Consider the following 17,500-nt stretch of genomic DNA (forward strand, 5'->3'; position numbering starts at 1 on the left):
GTTCCGGGTTCAGGATAACCTGAGTTATAACTCATTGTTCCAGTGTTTGTGACGAAATCATGTCTGTTAATTTTGTGCTCTGCCACATACGAAGCTACATCTAGTTTGAGTAGTTCGCCCCCTCCCCACCCTGCTTTATTGTCGCAAATTATTGTAAGGACCACAATCCCCGCCCCCCTTTTAAATACCCCTTGGAATTTCCGTTGCAACTGGCTATTCCAAATAACTTTCAGCATCTGTGACTAGTGTTTTTCTCTAACTAACAGATTCCATGTTGCTGTGCGTCTGTTCAGTAATAGATCACAGATGACGTCAAAATGTGGTAAGAACAAGTGGCACACGAGGCGATAGCCGAGTGTGTCATTGATGTTCAGCCGCACGGCAACATGGAACCTATTTTTATTTCATACTTACCGAGATTTTTGCACAGAATCGATCGCATGAAAAACTCATACGGCAATTTCTTCATCCAATCAGAATCGCGAAACGACTTTCTCACACGTGGGAAAAGCGTTTCGTCCAATCAGAAATCAGCTGTCAAAATGAATCGATCAGTTCGCAACGCGCTCACGTTGTTGTTGGCGTCTCTTCAGTCTTCATTCACAGAAGTTTGTTAAGTTTCATGCACAATGAAGTTTACTCCAGTTTTCTCGCAAATTAGCTATAAACCACAGACATTGGCGGAAAGTTCTAACAGGTTTATCACTTTAGATAAACCCATTAAAAAGTACATCCAGGGACAGCAGAACAAAAGGACTTGCTTGCTTAGCGAATTCCTCAAACAGAAGGAGGCAAGAAAAGTTTTAAAGAAGGCAAATATGCCGCAAGCATTATCGACGACAAAGAGTTTTACCAAAGAAATGTCTGGAAGCTCGAAGCAAACGACTTAAAACAAAGAGCAAGGCAAAAGAAACAAATCAAACGCAGCTGAAGCGTTGACTGATGACCAGGTAAACATTCTGGACGAAAAATATTTACACTAGGTTTTTGAAGAAGCGACAAAGTGCCTGCGCTCAGACGGAATTAAAAAATAACTTGACATTTGTTCTGCCGAATGAAGGGTGAAAATCTGGTTGAGGGTGAAAATCTCAGTAAGTATAAAATAAAGAAATTACAGCATGGAAAGTGCTTTGTACGGTATTTACGCACTCGTTGATTTTGTATCAGAAAACTCGTACGTAAATACCGTACGCGCGCACTTTCCATGAAGTAATCTATGTATTATAAAATAAAGAGACAAACTGCTTGAGAAAAAGCATTTTTATTTCAAAATCTTTCAACAATTGGTCCCTATGCGTAGCAAAGAATTGTGATTAGTCTAGGAAAATCACGCCACTGTCAACGTCGCTTCTCGTGGAACGAAAACTTACAGCAAAAGTAGAGTTGAACTGCGAAATCCACAAATCTTTTAGAAAATGTTGGAAATATCAAGTCAGTTTTTGTCATCAGAGCACCCTTGTGAACTGAGAAAACCTGGACGTTGCCTTGAATAGGCAGGAGTTGAAAAATACGCTCGGAAAACTTGCGGTTGCGGTCAACATTAGTGGCCATTCGACTCGAAGTTTGATTGAGAGCGTTGAGGTGATGTTACACGGGTCGATTTTTAATCCGTGTTACACGAGACAACTTTTGACGCAACTTCGAGAGACGATTTTTGAAACAAATTGTAAATTCGGGCGACAATGCTGCAGGTTTTTGAATCGCTTTCAAAAACATGCAACATGTTGTCGCAACGAAATATTGCGTTAAAAGTCGCCATGTGCGCCATGTTACACGACATCGATTTTTAACGCAACAATCTTGCGTTAAAATCAGCTCTTGTAACATTTCCTATAGTCACGGTGGAAATTTGTGTCCTTTGTGGTTGGTGATTCTCAAATCAATTTGATATGCTCGGCGACACTTTCTAGCTGCGATACAGTCGTGTACGGGTCCGCAAATGATCTACCCTGGGTACCAGAGGTTTTTTCTCGCGAGCGGCGAAGCCGCGAGAAATTCTACAAATGGCTATTAGCAGAATTCTACTAGTATACTAATGCAAATGCTGCAATCTAATTAGCTGAGCTACTCTTATACTATCACCCATTATAGTTCACCACTAAATTTTCTCCGATTCTTATTGGTTTAAGTTGATCACGTGACGCGATAGTGTTCATCCGTGGAGAGACACTAGGGAGTTCTAGCAATGACGACGGCGACGCCGAGAACGACACGTTGTAGAAAACAGTATTTATAGTTTATCCTCGAATGTCGCAACTGTGTAGATCTGTTCAGTACGCCTATCGTTCTAAAAACTTGCTCAGGCCAAATACGTAATGACAGCGTTTACTTTAAAAGAAAGACACGAAATATTCGCCACTGCGTTACACGTTCTCTAAAATACGTACGACTTTGTCATTTCACGTTGTTGTTTTACAGAGGACGGCAAAGAAATGTATAAAGATTGAAAACGCACGTGCAGAACAATGTGGTTCTGCTGTATTTAGCTGCGAGACAAGTTGGTCACAAACGTGGTAATACGCGCAACAATGTGTTTCAACTTGCAATGCAACAATGTTGCGAGACAAGTTGAAGGAAAATGTTACCCGTATTACCGGACGTTTAAATAAACCACTTTGTTCTTGTTACCGACGATCAGGAGTTCTGTATGGGAACAACCCTGCTCTGCATTGACACTACTTATCTCCTCCTTCCCTTCGGTAGCATTTTGTACCATTTAGATAAAGTAGTTATATAAAGTGTTGTAAACAAATTCAGGCTGTCTGGGGGAATTATTTTGGAACAATTAAGGTCTATTTTTACAAATTGATGTCTTTTGTTCATGCATCTGTCCTGCTATTGACCATGAATTTCGTCATAATATCGTCAAGGTTGGAAGGTTGTCAAGAAAAACAAGCAACGATTTCTGCTAGCCAAAAATAAAGTAGATTGTAGACACACACTTTTAGGGTTGAAATTTGTATAGCTGATCGTATAGCTACTCACATTACGAGGGATACTGGAAAATTCTAGGAATTTTTTTCTCAGTCATTTACTTACACATGTAATTCCTTCTTGTTACTGTACGAACTTGCTTCTGGTTAAAATTGTTTTTGCACTCTTTAGATCGGGATGATGAAAACAAAATATACGGCGACGACGACGATGATGATGAAATAAGTGGAAGGGGACAAAATGAGAGTGGAGATTCCTTCGATTTCCATGACACGGGATATAAAGAAAGTTCATTATCGAGAGATCAAGCACAACATAAACTCACCGACGAAGACAGACATGGAGGTCAACGGAAAAAGAAACAGAATCATTCAAGAACAGCTGATCCTGGCGGTGGGGCTGGACTTCTGTTGTCACTGGTGGTTACTGCTTTTGTTCTGGGTGTTGTTTCGATTGTATTTCTCCGCAGGTAAACCCGGGTTACTTTCGAAAGCTGTATCAGAAATAAACACAAATCACGGACTTTTGGAGAGCCACGCTCTTTAGGCTCTGACTATTCCTCTCTGAAATTCTCTCCGAAAACCAGTGTTTAATGCCGGGCATTTAGTGTATTCGAGGACGTGATTTTGACCACCTATTCATATTCTTATCAGTAACCATGCAATTTTATGGCACACTTACACTCGGAAAATTAGTTAACTGCGAAACCAAAACACTTCATAGAATCGGCAGTCGAGGTATTTCTAAACAAAAATGGAAACCTTACAAGAAATAGCGATTTTATAGTATGCTCAAGCTCGAAAAATTCGTAGACTGGAAAACCAAAATGATTCTTTGATTCGCTTTCTATTTATCAACAATTCAAGACCGTTCCCAACTACCGGTCATATACAGTGAAAACCCCCGAACAAAAACCTAGTTTTTTTTTCAAGTTAACGTCTCAAACTCATTAATAATTTATCAAGTTTAAAGAAAGGAAATCATGACCGTGACGGTGTTTGGATATCTGATCTTAATTAGCATAGATTTTTACGATTTTTATTCTCCGTTTTCTCCTTAGTTTTAGTTTCGATTGAGAAGGTATATCAAACACTCAAGACAGTGTTTGACCACATTTCCAAACACCTCGAACTTTGTCAAAAATACTCCGCTACGCGTCGTATTTTGAACTCTCTTCTTGGTGTTTGAAAATGTGGTCAAATACAGTCTTTCGTGTTTGATATATTACCTCCATAATGAGGTTCTTATATAAATGATGTTTACTGTGAAATTAGGCCACCTAGGTTCTAAGTTTGTCAAAAATACTCAGCTACTCGTCGTATTTTAAACTCTCTTCTTGGTGTTGGAAATGTGGTCAAACATAGTCTTTCGTGTTTGATATATTACATCCATAATGACGTTCTTATATAGATGACGTTTACTGTGAAATTACGCTACCTAGGTTCTTAATTTTTTTTTAGAAAAAACTTGTACTCGTGGATGTGGCCTTTATATTGAAACACATTTTTCTTGACATGCACAGCTATGGATGCATTACAGTATTGTGGTCTTAAAACGCTGCCAGTGTTCTGGCTAGTTTTTGTTACCTTTTTTTGTATCGCATGTGATGTACTGCGGCATTATATTTGAAAAAAATTCAATGTTTTAAAAATAAGAACCGGTATTGAGATTTTAGCCTAGAACGGTTCTTGTTTAACGGGAAAATTTTAGCCTAACAGGTTCTTCAATTTTAGGTTCTTATACGCGGGTTTTTACTGTGGTCACTGCATTAAAAAAAATTCCTTGAGAATGTAACCAGCCCCTTAGTTCTTTTAAAACTGCTAGCATGTATTCAAAGCAGTAAAGTATTGATAAAGGAAATCACATTTACAGAAAGTGCTGTCGTGGAGAGGCGCCAAATGCTGAACTTGAATCAGTGAGGATGAAAACTAACAGCAAACGTTTGGCTTTCGAACAGTCTGGACACAAAGAAGCCCGAATCAATGTCGGCAAGCGGAAATCTCAAGAAAATAAAAAGGTTCTTAGACGACTAAGCACGGACCAGGGAGCAAGTACATTGAAAGAGGAGTTGTCCATAGCATGCTCTATTATCTGTCCGACTATTGAGACACGAAGAAAGAACTCTGGCGCTTTACATACTAGAGCAGTAAGTGCTTCGCGTCGTTTCTTTCTCTGTTGACCACGAGTAAATGTCGAGCTGGTATGTAATTGTTAACAGTTTTAGAAAAACTCAGAATAGCCAGCCCTATTTGACCATATCCAATTTGAAAAAGAGGCTTGTTTGATCGGTTTTAAAAACCCGGATTTTCTCATATTTTTAAAATTTTCTTTCTTTTTATAAATATTAGGTTAGTTAATTTTTTGCCAGGTGGACACCATCCTTAAGGTTGCTATACTGCCATATTCTTATCAATAAGTATATGTATATATGTATGTGTTGAGACCATAGGCAAAACCAGGCAAAGAAAATTTCTAAGTCCTTCGAATACTAAAGGTTCATTCAGGGTATCTTACGGTAATTGTCTTACACAATTGCATTTATCTGTGATTAAATCAACAGTGCATTCGCGCAGCCACGTCACACTCTCGTCGTGGCAGCTCCTTTCAAGAGGACCTCCAGCAAGCTCGCTGTGAGTTCAGGAATGCTCCTGCCAGGTTTGCCAAACTTGTTAGTTTCGCGGGAGACGAGAAAGAAATTAAGGCTACGCAAGACTCAAACAACGAGGCCGTTACAATAAGTGATAGCCCCGTGGGCAGTGGCCATCAATAAGGTAAAGTAATGCCATGAGGTCGTCGAGTTTATCCTCAAAGAATAGACTCGGAATGCATTCAGTCCCTAGATGTCTTTCCCGGCATAACCAAAGGGACCTTTAAGTCAACTCATGAATGGACATGCTGAACCATAATATACGTTGCAGAAATTTACCTTTAATTTCCATTTTGAGTATGAGCAGCCATTGTACTTACGCTGGGTCTGAGTCAGAACACTTCAGACATAATACACGTATATAGATTTAGCCAAAGGTAAACGGGGAGCTCCTGATAGTAATAATTACCCATAGAGGAAGGAGAGGATTTTTTCCTTGGACCAGAAACTCAAAAAAATGATCAACTACACTCGGTCCAATTACTACTACAAATATGTCGGAAGAATAGTCAACAACGCGCCAGGGATGATTTCCGCCGATATTTTGCCTTTCCAAGTACTCCCTCCTCCCTCCCCCAGAGTAATAACCTGACGAGCCTGTGATCCACTCGAAAAACTAGTACCTGGTCAGTGATCAACTTCAAAAAGCACTCGACCTTGATGAGCTCGTAACCTGAGCCCACAATATGGTCAAGTGATACTGGTCAGCTGATACCTTGTTTTCACAGCTGTCAATAGGCCATTTTTCCATAACTGCAGAAATTTTCGCGCGCTTATTGGCTAATTTTCATCATCAATATGCGGACAGACACATGAATTTATAATTTATGCGATGTGTCAACGAGCAAGAGCAGACAATTTGACACTGTTATGGTAAGAAACAAATTGACGTCAGTTTTTCATATGTCTGTCCTGTTATTGACAATGAATTTTGTCATAACATTGTCAAAGTAGTCTGCGGATCCACTCGGTTATCGCCTTGTGGATCCACAGCTACTTTAACAATGTTATGAAATTCATCATCAATAACAGGACAGAAGTATGAAAAACTAATGTCAATTTGTTAACTTTCGATATATTGAAATTCAGCTTGATAGTGAGACCTAGAGGGCATAAACAAAAGACATAAATAAACATGGTCATTCAATTTCCTTTGTTTTTGTCCTCTAAGCCTCACTGCTAAGTTGAATTTTACTAGCGTAGCTCCAGCGGCCCAAAGGGCCGCCAAGGGGAGCCCAATACTCGTATAGGAAAGAAAAGGAAACCCATGAGTTTATTTTCTCATGGTTATCATGGCTAGCGGTATTGCTCGTGGGCACGTATGCACGACAGTGACGGCGATGACAACGACGACAAAATCACAAAACATGGCGGCCATACTCCAAATAATATATAGATTTAGGCCAGCCTAAAAGCGTAGCTCCTGGGCCGGATTGTTCAGAGCCAAATTAAGCTAACCCAGGAAAAGGTAGAATTTTGATTTGAGTTTTGTAACCTTGCATTGAGGTTTTCTGTATATTGTTTGGCCTTCTGTTATGAGTTTTAAGGATCACTATATACACAAAACAAAGCAGCAGAAAACATTTGTATAGAAGAAAAAGTTATAATTCAGTTAACTTTTAATCCTGGGTTAGCATTAACCGGCTTCTGAACAATCCTGCCCTGTTTTCAACAAGTTAACATGAGATGAGCCCGCGATCCAATCGAAAACCAGCACTGTCAAAACAAGGTATCTGCTGATCAGTATCACGTGACCATATCGCGGACTCAAGTTTACAGCTCATCAAGGTCACGTGTTTTTTTGAAGTTGACCGCTGACCAAGTGCTGGTTTTCGATTGGATTGTAGGCTCATCTCAGGTTAACTTGTTGAAAACAGGGCAGGATTGTTCGGAAGCTGGTTAACGTTAACCCTGGATTAAAAGTTAACCAAATTATAACTTTTTATTCTATACAAATGTTTTTTGCTGCTTTGTTTTGTCTATATGGTGATTATTAAAACTCAAAACAGAAGGCCAAATATACAGAAACCCTCACCGCAAAGTTACATGAAATCAAAATTCTACCTTTCCCTGGGTTAGCTTAATCAGGCTCTGACCAACCCCACCCAGGAGCTATGCTTTTAGGCTGACCTAAATCTATAAATTATATCAAAGGTAGTCTATTAATCATAACATGGATGTCCAATATCAAAAGAGGTACCTAAGGTAATGGTGCTACTATCATTTTTCAAGGTATGAGGCTAGGCGTACGGACGGACAGTCACTTGACAACCAAACTTTTTTAAGATCTATGGGTTTCCAAATTTTCGCCTACAGTATACCTTCAGTATACCGGCAATTTCCTTCAAATTTGGATTTTTGGGTCAAGGCAATAGTTGATGAGTAATCTCTAATTTCTGAAAAAAATATTGGCAGAGAAATGGTGGTTTTATGGGAATTTGTTCGATTGCCCTCAAATTTGGACAGTAGCTAGTTTAACATAAACAAGAAAAACATGTCTGCGAACTGCTCAATTCGAAATACTTTTTCTCCAAGAGCGATTTTTGTATGATCACTCCACATTTTTTTAACCCTATTTTGAAAATGTTCTGTAACTTTTTACTGCAATTGAATACTGTAAAATCCCACTTTAAAGTCGCCCTGGTTATAAGCCTCCCCCTGGATATAAGCCCATCTATTTGCTAACAAAGATATTATTCCAAATATAAGCCCCCCCCCCCCCCCCCAATATGAGCCCATCTAATGTATAAGTGCGTTCCAGGAGTGTTCCTTTAACGTTTCTTCACAAACATCAAAATTTGTATTCGAAAGTTGTAGACATAACGAAGTGGCTGTGGTTTAGAACAATAATTATAACGATACCAAAAAAAGAAAGAAGTCTTCGTGCATATATAACAACGCTATGAGTTTTGTTCCACTGTTCATTTACAACACAACTGTTCATCGACAATGTTTTGGAGTATGGTAACAGAACAAACAGCTAGCTACAATCCCGCAGTTTTCCATGCACGCATGTGCAGATTTTTTGTAGCCTGCCTGTAATGAACTCTGAGCCTTCCATATTCCTTTCCTTGGTTGCACTTTGTGTTTCTTGCTCCTGTACATGCGTGGTATTTCAATTCCACCTCCAATAACCCAAGTGCCCTCCCTTTGCCTTCCTTGATTACCCGCAGTAATTTCACTCCTCACGCTTGCCAGTATCCCGTCTTTTAAGAATGGACAAAAAATTTGCAGTAATGTTATCTGTAGGCTTTTTTAATTTGTTTCTCATATATGTTTTATCTCATCGTCGTTCCGAAACATTTTTTTTCACCCCAGTTATGAGCCCCCCCTCGGCTATAAGCCCCCCCCCCGCTTAAAAACACCCTTATGAAGTTATGGAAGCCCAGGGCTCTAAAATGGGATTTTGTGGTATGGCAGAATGCAGACAAGCTTTTTTTAGCACTTTGGGTCCCGAAACCACGGAAAAAATTAAATTGCCGAAAACGAAATTCGCTTTGACTGGTAGCTTTCAAAAGGTGATTCAGGCGCTCGCATTTAGTGGTCATGAAAAATTCGACAATTTTTATTTTAAAATTCATGGTATAGTTTCATAGCCAGCTCCATAAGCTTTAATTTGATATAGGGGTTTAGGTATCTACAGTTTAAACCGGGCACGCTACATCGCTTGGATGCGCAACACCTTTGAAGGTATACAGTAACCTTGAGCCCTCTTAAACAAATTGGCTAGTTTTCCAGGATAATATAAACTGCCAGATATGGCCACTGATACAAATATTTCTATTTCATTGTTTGTTGTAGGTCTTATTTTGCCATTCTGGATCACTGGAAAAACAAGTCATCTCTTCAAAAACCTACACATTTCTAATATCACAAGAAGACTGCACTGATTTGGCAAAATAATTCTTGAAATTTATTGCAGGAATTGTACTGAATCTATACTGGTTTACTGTCTTGAATACCGGCATATAAGATTTTCAATGAAGTGCACAAGAGTTTGTTATCTTTTAAAAGATCGTTGTTATTTCTGCGAAACCAAGAAAAATGACGACAAAGGAGGTAAAAATAACACATCGAAATCATGTAAACTGTTAATTATGATTCCATAAATTAAAAACGTTTTTTGTATACAAAAACATTCCGTTAAAATCGGAAATTGGTGTAATCTTGGTGAATGAAATGACAGCGAATAAAGGAATTTAAACACTGTTTTGCTGATCAAGTTGGCTGATGTCGTTCATCATAGCTACAATACACACACCAAATTAGGTTGTAGTAATCGGAAGTGAAAACTTCAGTAGCTGTGTTACACTTTGAATAAATAACAGTGATAAGCGTATTTTAATACATTTAATCAAAGGCTCCTGTGAGCAGCTCATGGATGAATGTTTCCTTTTGCCTCTGTTTCAAAAACGAGTCTCTGTGCAAAAACCTTTCACATAAAAATGAGTTAATGAACCTGTAGGTGAAAGTCATATGAATGGTTTTGTACTTAGACTCCTTTGGACACAAAGACAAAACACAACTTGGAAATGGCCTATTGGATGAATGTACAAAACATAGTTGAATAAAAAGAGAAGAGGAATTGATCATTGTAGAGTTGTTCTTGGTACTGCAGTGGAAAACAGGAAAAGAAACATCAGTTGGTCAAATGAGATGGATAGATTTTGATGTCCAAATATGGTTGTTTATTGACACCCTTTAGGTGGTTGAATTCGTTCTCTGGTAAAATTGTTTTATAATAAATAATTATTTATTACATGTTTGAAATAAATCTCAACAGCTAGAGCACAACAACAAACATCAAGTTTAACACTGCTTTTATTAGGAACATTTTCTTTCTTTTTAAGTCCACTGAAATACTGACTAACATAATGTAGCACATAAAAGCTAAGAGGAGACATTGTAGCCAACAGTCTCCTATACATGTACATGTAGATCAGATTATACATTTTTTTGGCTGAGTTATAAATAACATAATCTTAACAGCAACAGGACACACATGTAGTAGAATTACAGCATGATAACCACCATTTTAAGAATTGAATGAAAATTCAACAGGTATAAGCTGAAACAGTTAGGATAGCTTATACTATAATAAACATTGCAAGATTTGTATTTAATTAATAGAGAGAGATTAACATATTCTATTTTTGTGTTCCTTAATGATGGAGTCTAGTATTTTCCTTTAATTGTAGTCCTAATATAAACGACTGATGTTTCTTTACATGTATATATTCATGTATATGAACATGATATGGAGCTGCTAATTTTAAGTTGAAGTTGTATTTCTGTATTCCACTGTAAAGCTGTAGGTTCTGAGTTAAGTTTTGACACATGTAGTGAGTTAAGGTGGATTTCACTTGTCAACATTCTTAACTTTAAGAACCTACATGGACAAAGTTCCAAAGTGTTTCCAACTCTGTAATTATACTGTAAATCCTCGAATTAGCAGCGCCCCCTCGAATAAGTGCCCCCTTGTCTTCTCCTAAATTTGAAATAAGCGTCCCGGGCACTAATTTGAGGATTTACAGTGTGCAGTTTCGAGAGCCATTTTATGTGCTTGTAGCCAATGTCTTTTGCAAAGAATGAGTTTCGACAGTTCAAGTGGCAGCTAAATGTAACACAAGTGTTGAAAGCCTCTTATTCTCTTCCTAAGTAGGTCAGTATTCCACATCCACCTGTAATTCTCAGACTAATTCCATGAAGTCTTAAGGGTGACTTGTGTTGTTAAAGCCGGTTTCTATGAAGTCTTCTACTATTATTTTTGGCAGCTGATAAACATGTATAGCATCAGTAATGTTGTTGTTAATATTAACATTTGCTTACTGTCACTTGCATATTATAGTATACTGTAGTTGTTACCAGTGTTCATCTGGGTTATTTGCATATGCACAATAGTACAATACACCAATTCCAGAAAAAAACCGGAAGTTGCACCCAAGCAAGGCTTAATAGCCCTTGAGCTTTCAAAATGGTGGACGAAATGCGGGGGAAGAACGAAAAAATTCAAATGTATGTAGGTTAGAGCTGCTTGTCTGGAGCAAATGTGGTAAAGAAAAGGAAAAGAGCTGGACACAAGTGTTGTGCCTTGTAGGAATTTTCATTAATGTCATATATTTGATAGACAGCTTGTACTGGCAAGCAGGAAGGTTATAATCTTCATCCCTTTTATCCAACCAAGTAAATCAGAACTGACTATAATTTACATACCAATTTTCTAAGGAAGACTGTTTTCCAACCATGAACCAGAACTGCAAATGTAAGAATACAAGCTGAAATGGCTACTAAGAGAATAAATGGATGGCATATATTTGATGGTGTAACTCCACTAAGGTTGTGTAGAGTTGTTAATCAATCCTGGATAGTGAGCTATTAGCTTGTAAACTGGCAGAAAAAAAAGTTATCTGATGTTTATTTGTCATTTGGTAGTGAATTTAAACAGAGTACACGATATTGTTCAACAGTGGTAATTAAATATTTGGTGATTTCCACCGTACTGAAATTGTGCATTATGTGGCTTCATGTTCTATTTTCTGGCACGGGGTGTAACATAGAAGGACACATGGTACAGCTGGTCTATAATTTTGCTAATAACATAAAAGTACAATTGAATTTCTTGCATAAGGACGATAAACCGTAGGCCCCGTCTCACAGCACATCACTGATCTGGTTCTTGTGGGACGTTAAAGAACGCATGAAAAGAGTAGGGGACGTAGAACCCGGTGTCGTGGTCTATCTGACTTGTGCCAGTCATTGGTCTGGGGTGGGCAAGGTGAGATCATACATGGCCTGCCTGCCTGCCTGCCTGCCTGCCTACCTACCTACCTACCAGTTACTTCCAGTTTATAGCCAGGGCAGTCCAAAGTCTGTTGTACATTGTACATCATAAACTGAAGTTCATATGACTCTTGTTTACTTTTAAACCAGTGTCAAACATTTTGCATATTGATTTTATAAGGCAATCTTTCAGGGTCTCACTATCCATAACAATGACTTTCCTAGCTTAAATTATTTCATGGAGATTGCCCTTACTTGGGTCTGTAACCTGAGTCCAGCTGGGGGACCCTGGGGAGGCGCCCAAAATTTCCCTTTTCTCTTGAACAAAAAAAAAGCATTATTTTTGTTTCTTGCACCTTCGTCTATCCCTGTTGATGCATTATTTCAGTGTACTTGTCCATTACTAGTTGTTAATTTTCTACGCCATCTTTCATGGCATGACTGATAGTCTTTGTTACGTTACACTGTAGTACACTTCATTGATAATTTTACTGGTGATTTGATTGATGAATCAGCTTTGTGATTGCATCCTACCCTGTAACACAATGGTGCTGTCAGTGTACCGAACCCTTGCTTATACCATTCTTGGCGAGTAGATCGTGGTCTTGTTTGATACTCTGATTAGCATCTTTTGAACTGAAGGATTTCCCTTTATTCTCTAACACCAATTGTTAATTTATGAAGAGAGATCGGATGTTCTCCAACTTAAGAAGACTGAACTCGTCAGTGAAAAATGAATCAGCCATAGGAAATTTGTTCAAGTGTTTTGTTGTAATATTCCCAATATCCGGCACAAGTTTTAAATGTACTTCCGTATGTTCTTTCGAGCTCTTGCTTCATCAGTTTTACTACTTTAAGCTACATTAGCTTTAGTAAAGCTATTCTTCAGGTCAGGGTCGTAAATTTTTATAATTTTCATTTCATTCAGATTCTTTTTCCTAAACCGACCATGAACAAAGTTCTTTTAGGCAATAAAAATGGTGAGAACAGGTTCTTTTTGCGCATATTGGAGATCATGACAATCGAAAGATGGAAAACATACCCGTCTAAAAGTTCCTTTATTTTGCAACTTTGATTTATACGGTGACTTTTAAGCCAGAATTTCAATTGGTGGAGTGTCAATTTTTCAATGTTCTTCGCTCACACTGATGCCGCGAATATCATTAGAAGAGAGATTGGCCTTTCTTCTTCTTTCGCCATGTTGCCTTATTTACCGCGAGGGCTATTAAGGCTCGTTGTAGTGCAACTTCCGATTTTTTCCGGAATCGGTGTATTAATCAGAATCAGGGGCGGGGGAGAACACTCTGCGACGCCTGGCACTTTTTGTGTATCTGAATCATCCAACAAAAAATGAAGTCACATCCGGTAAAAAAGAGCTCTGAGTGGCAAAATCAAATTTGAATATGGCAAAATCATTCTCTCAGTAAATAAAATGGCAATATTTTGCAATCGGCCGGATATTTGTAACGTTTTATTTGGCCATGATAAACGAAATTTTGTTTAAAACAAATGGACTTTCTGTATTTTTAAATTTTTGTTAATTTTTGTAAATTAAGTACTAAGTTTTTGCTATAAATAGTTTTTTAATTAAGTTTCTGGCAGGTCCCCACCAGCCTTTAGGTTGCCTCAAAACAACCTGCCTCAACAAAAAGTATATGCATGTATGCGTGTATGTATGTATGTATGTCTTCTTCCTCGTCATATCAGTTTGTTTGAAGGACAGGGTAATTATTTATTCAAAAACATGCTGTTTTGAAGGCATGTTTTTTACAAAATGTCGCCATTTCTTCCTAGCTGAGTTCCACAGGAGTCATCGTTGTGTGGAAATAATGAATTCTAGGTAAGTTGCATTCAATTCAAATATCCTATTCTCTTAGGTAGGCATTGCACTAAGAAAAATGCACAATAACAGGTTTCTATACAAAAATTTCAGGAGTTTTCTGCCCCGCCCCTGACCTGATCATAATCGAGTGAGTGAGTGCCATTGGACTGCCTACTAAGCTCATGGATGATGTAAATTACGTCATCCATGAGCAAAAATGGCGTTGGTTATGCAATGTTACGTGATTTAAGCAGTGACTGGATGGTATGCTCGTTCTCCAGCATTCTGTTAAGTCGTCCGTACAATTCTCTGTTAACCAGTTATTCTCAACACAACACTATGACCCCGGCCAGGGCTAGAACCCAGACCACTTGATCGGCTCATCCAGAGCCCAGTGCATTTTAAACCATTACACCACCACAGCTCCCACTCTTTGCCAAGTAGATGCTTTATGTTTTTCTGCTTAGCTAAATCAAGCTATTTTCAAATGTATGAAACTAAGAGATAGCCGCTGTTTGGGAAAGGAGTCCTGGAGAGAGGGGCAAAAACCAAGACTAGATAGGGTATCAAATTTATAACGCTTTTAGTGGTCAGTATAGCCTGCGAACAGTTGGGTTTAGTGTGGGCTAGCCGAGTGTTGTCCAAGGCGGGCAGGGCTAACTGCTTCACTTGCGGATATTCCGCCATTCGCTTTGCTCGTGGAATTCTTTATTTCGCACTAAACGGCTCACTTCGCTCGCCGGATTTTTTTCCACCCTCACTGGGAGCCAATTTGCAGGCTACGGTCAGTAAAACACAGTTAATGGAACATGACACCCCTTGAGGGTTAGGCTGTTTATGTTTGTCACACAATCTAGTAGGATAAACAATAGTACAATATTGAATGCTCAATTCATGAATGAACATTCCCTTATTCTGGCAGTTAGCACAAACACTATTCATGTCTGTATTTTAGCTTCTATCTCACGGTATAATCTAGCAATATATCTTAGCTTCTCCTAGATTGGCCCATATATTTGTTAGCCCCATTCATTGCTAACAAGCTCGCCATGTTGCGTCTATTTAGTTCATAGTACAGCTAGATACAGCTGTACCTATTGGTCAAACGTTGAGACACTGTCTTGGTATATAAATCTCAATACACTATCAGAGGGCATTATCCTGGCAGCTTGCATGACAGCACACAGTTTGTAACAATTTAGCTTTAAATTTTCCCACCCTCCCTCCCTTGGAGAAGGGCTTTTATTTGTTATTTGTCAATAAACTGGGGTCACTCCTTATGGTTCGGTTAAGTCTGTGTAGTGACATGCCCAAAGCTTTGGCATTGCTTGAGTCTTGCCATCTTATATCCTAGCCTTTATCTTGTCTGATCCAGCCTGTGCTGTGCTGGGGAGATAAGAAAGACTCTGCCAATACTCTTGTTCTATTCCCATGTTAGTGGGGGAATAAGTGAGGCTTTTAGTTTGTGCACCTATCATGAAGTTACATCAAACCTGCCACATGGCTGTGTCCCCCTCAATTACGCCATATTGTTGTTTGCATATTTTGTTTTGTTACCTTTTACCTGGTTGCATTACATAGTGACATTTTGTGTAACAGGGTGGGAATTTCTAAACCCCAGAAGAATGCCCCCCCTGATATCACAAGTAGATCTTCACCTTTAAATTAACATGAACAAGCAACCTGGCATTTAACATTTCCTTCTGATTTCCTTTACGAAACTAACTAAATAATATTTTTTCTTGTCCTTTTATATAATATACAGAATTAGCCAAGCATAAAAGCGGAGCTCCTGATTGCAATAACTGATGACAAAGGAAAAAGAGAATTATTTTTTCTTGGATCAGAAACTCAAAAAATGATCAATTGTGAGCATGTAATTGTTCAGCGTGTGGTTTTGCTATTTTTTCCAGTTAAATTATAACAAACTATACCTAACAAGCCTAACCAAGATTGTAGAAATTATCAGGGACTTTCCAAGAGACGATTCTACAAGGAATATGTCAGAAGAAAAGTCAACAACGCACCAGGGGTTAATTTGCGACGAAATTTTGCCTTTGCAAGTACTCCTTCCTTCTCCCACAGTGAAATAACATGACTTGAGCCCGCGATCCAATCAGTAAACCAGTAACTGGTCACTGGTCAAAAAGACACGAAACCTCAATGAGCTCTAAACCTGAGCCCGCAATATAGTCACCTCATACTGGTCAGCGGATAGCTTGTTGTGACAGCTGTCAAATAACAATAGCGTGGACACCCAAAATCAAAGATGTAGCTATGGTAATGGTGCTACTCTCCTACTTTTCAAGGTATTGGCGTACGGATTTACAGACAGACGGACGTGCATACATACGTATGGACAGTCACGTGACAACCAAAATTTTCAAGATCAATGGGTTACCAAATTTTCTAAGGTATGGGGCTCCACTCGTGCACCTTCAGTGCGTAGGAGCTCTTCTATAAATAGAGGTTCTACAAATCATTCCTAACATGACCATTTCTTCAGATTTGGGAGAATGTGAAGTTACATCAATTTAAGTGGTTTGGTGATCATGTCATGCTTGCAATACTTGCAGTTTGTCAGATCATTAGAGGAAGTAATGTATCATATGTATATCTTATTTGCCAGCTGGGAGGTCCGTATGGTGAAAAACTGTGACTGAGGTCTTGAAAATGCTGCCCTTGGCCTGCAGCCTCAGGCAGCATTTTCAAGACCGAGGTCACAGTTTTTCACTATACAGACCAACCCTAAGCCGGCAAATAACATGTTTATTTTTTTCTCCTGCAGTAAATTGGTTTTACAGATCACAAATGGGTTTGTTTATGCAACTCTTGTCATTGAATCGGCTTCCGTGACATCTGCTATTGATTTGTAAAAAATCTCACCAACAAGCAAGTAACTCAGATAGTAGACAAAGAAAGATGTATTAAAGAACAGATTTTTTTCGAACTACTTTATGTTAGTTGCATTTATTTCACCAGTTAAGTTCTCCAAAATTGTTTTTGTATCGTATCATAAAAAGCTGGACTGGTCACATGCATATGATTAGCCAATCAAATTCAAGGATTTAGGAATCCGGCCCGCTCAGATGCTTGAGAAAAAAATAAGACGCAGTACTTAAACCAAAGAAATCAAGGATTAAACTGACGGCAATCTTCACTGAATTTCAGTAAATTGGAAAAAACTTTGGCAACCATATTGAATGCAAAAAGATGTATCATTTGCAAATGTTTGGACTCGATGCTTACAGTGCCACTACATTCCAGAAATAACTAGATAATACTCCAAGGAACTTTTGCTGTGGTTGTGTCATGCA

General features: G+C 38.6%; 2 protein-coding genes across 2 annotated transcripts in view; one reads left to right on the forward strand and one right to left on the reverse strand.

Annotated features, from left to right (window-relative positions):
• Nucleotides 1-9,717, forward strand: part of LOC110053712 (uncharacterized) — a 17,188-nt gene extending 7,471 nt beyond the window's left edge. The window contains exons 4-7 of the mRNA XM_089276258.1: nucleotides 3,106-3,403; nucleotides 4,807-5,080; nucleotides 5,495-5,705; nucleotides 9,383-9,717. Coding sequence (XP_089132384.1) covers nucleotides 3,106-3,403; nucleotides 4,807-5,080; nucleotides 5,495-5,704 — 782 coding nt within the window. The 3' untranslated portion in view covers nucleotide 5,705; nucleotides 9,383-9,717. The remainder of the gene's footprint in view (nucleotides 1-3,105; nucleotides 3,404-4,806; nucleotides 5,081-5,494; nucleotides 5,706-9,382) is intronic.
• A 667-nt stretch (nucleotides 9,718-10,384) lies between these two features.
• Nucleotides 10,385-17,500, reverse strand: part of LOC110053701 (peroxisome assembly protein 26-like) — a 30,608-nt gene continuing 23,492 nt past the window's right edge. The window contains exon 7 of the mRNA XM_020759966.2: nucleotides 10,385-17,500. This exon is cut by the window's right edge and continues 1,574 nt beyond it. The gene's annotated coding sequence lies outside the window, so the exon portion shown is untranslated.

This window comes from Orbicella faveolata, unplaced genomic scaffold (genome assembly GCF_042242905.1).
Source record: "Orbicella faveolata isolate gen_17 unplaced genomic scaffold, um_ofav_v1 contig_4, whole genome shotgun sequence".
In the NCBI taxonomy this organism is placed as follows: domain Eukaryota; kingdom Metazoa; phylum Cnidaria; class Anthozoa; order Scleractinia; family Merulinidae; genus Orbicella; species Orbicella faveolata.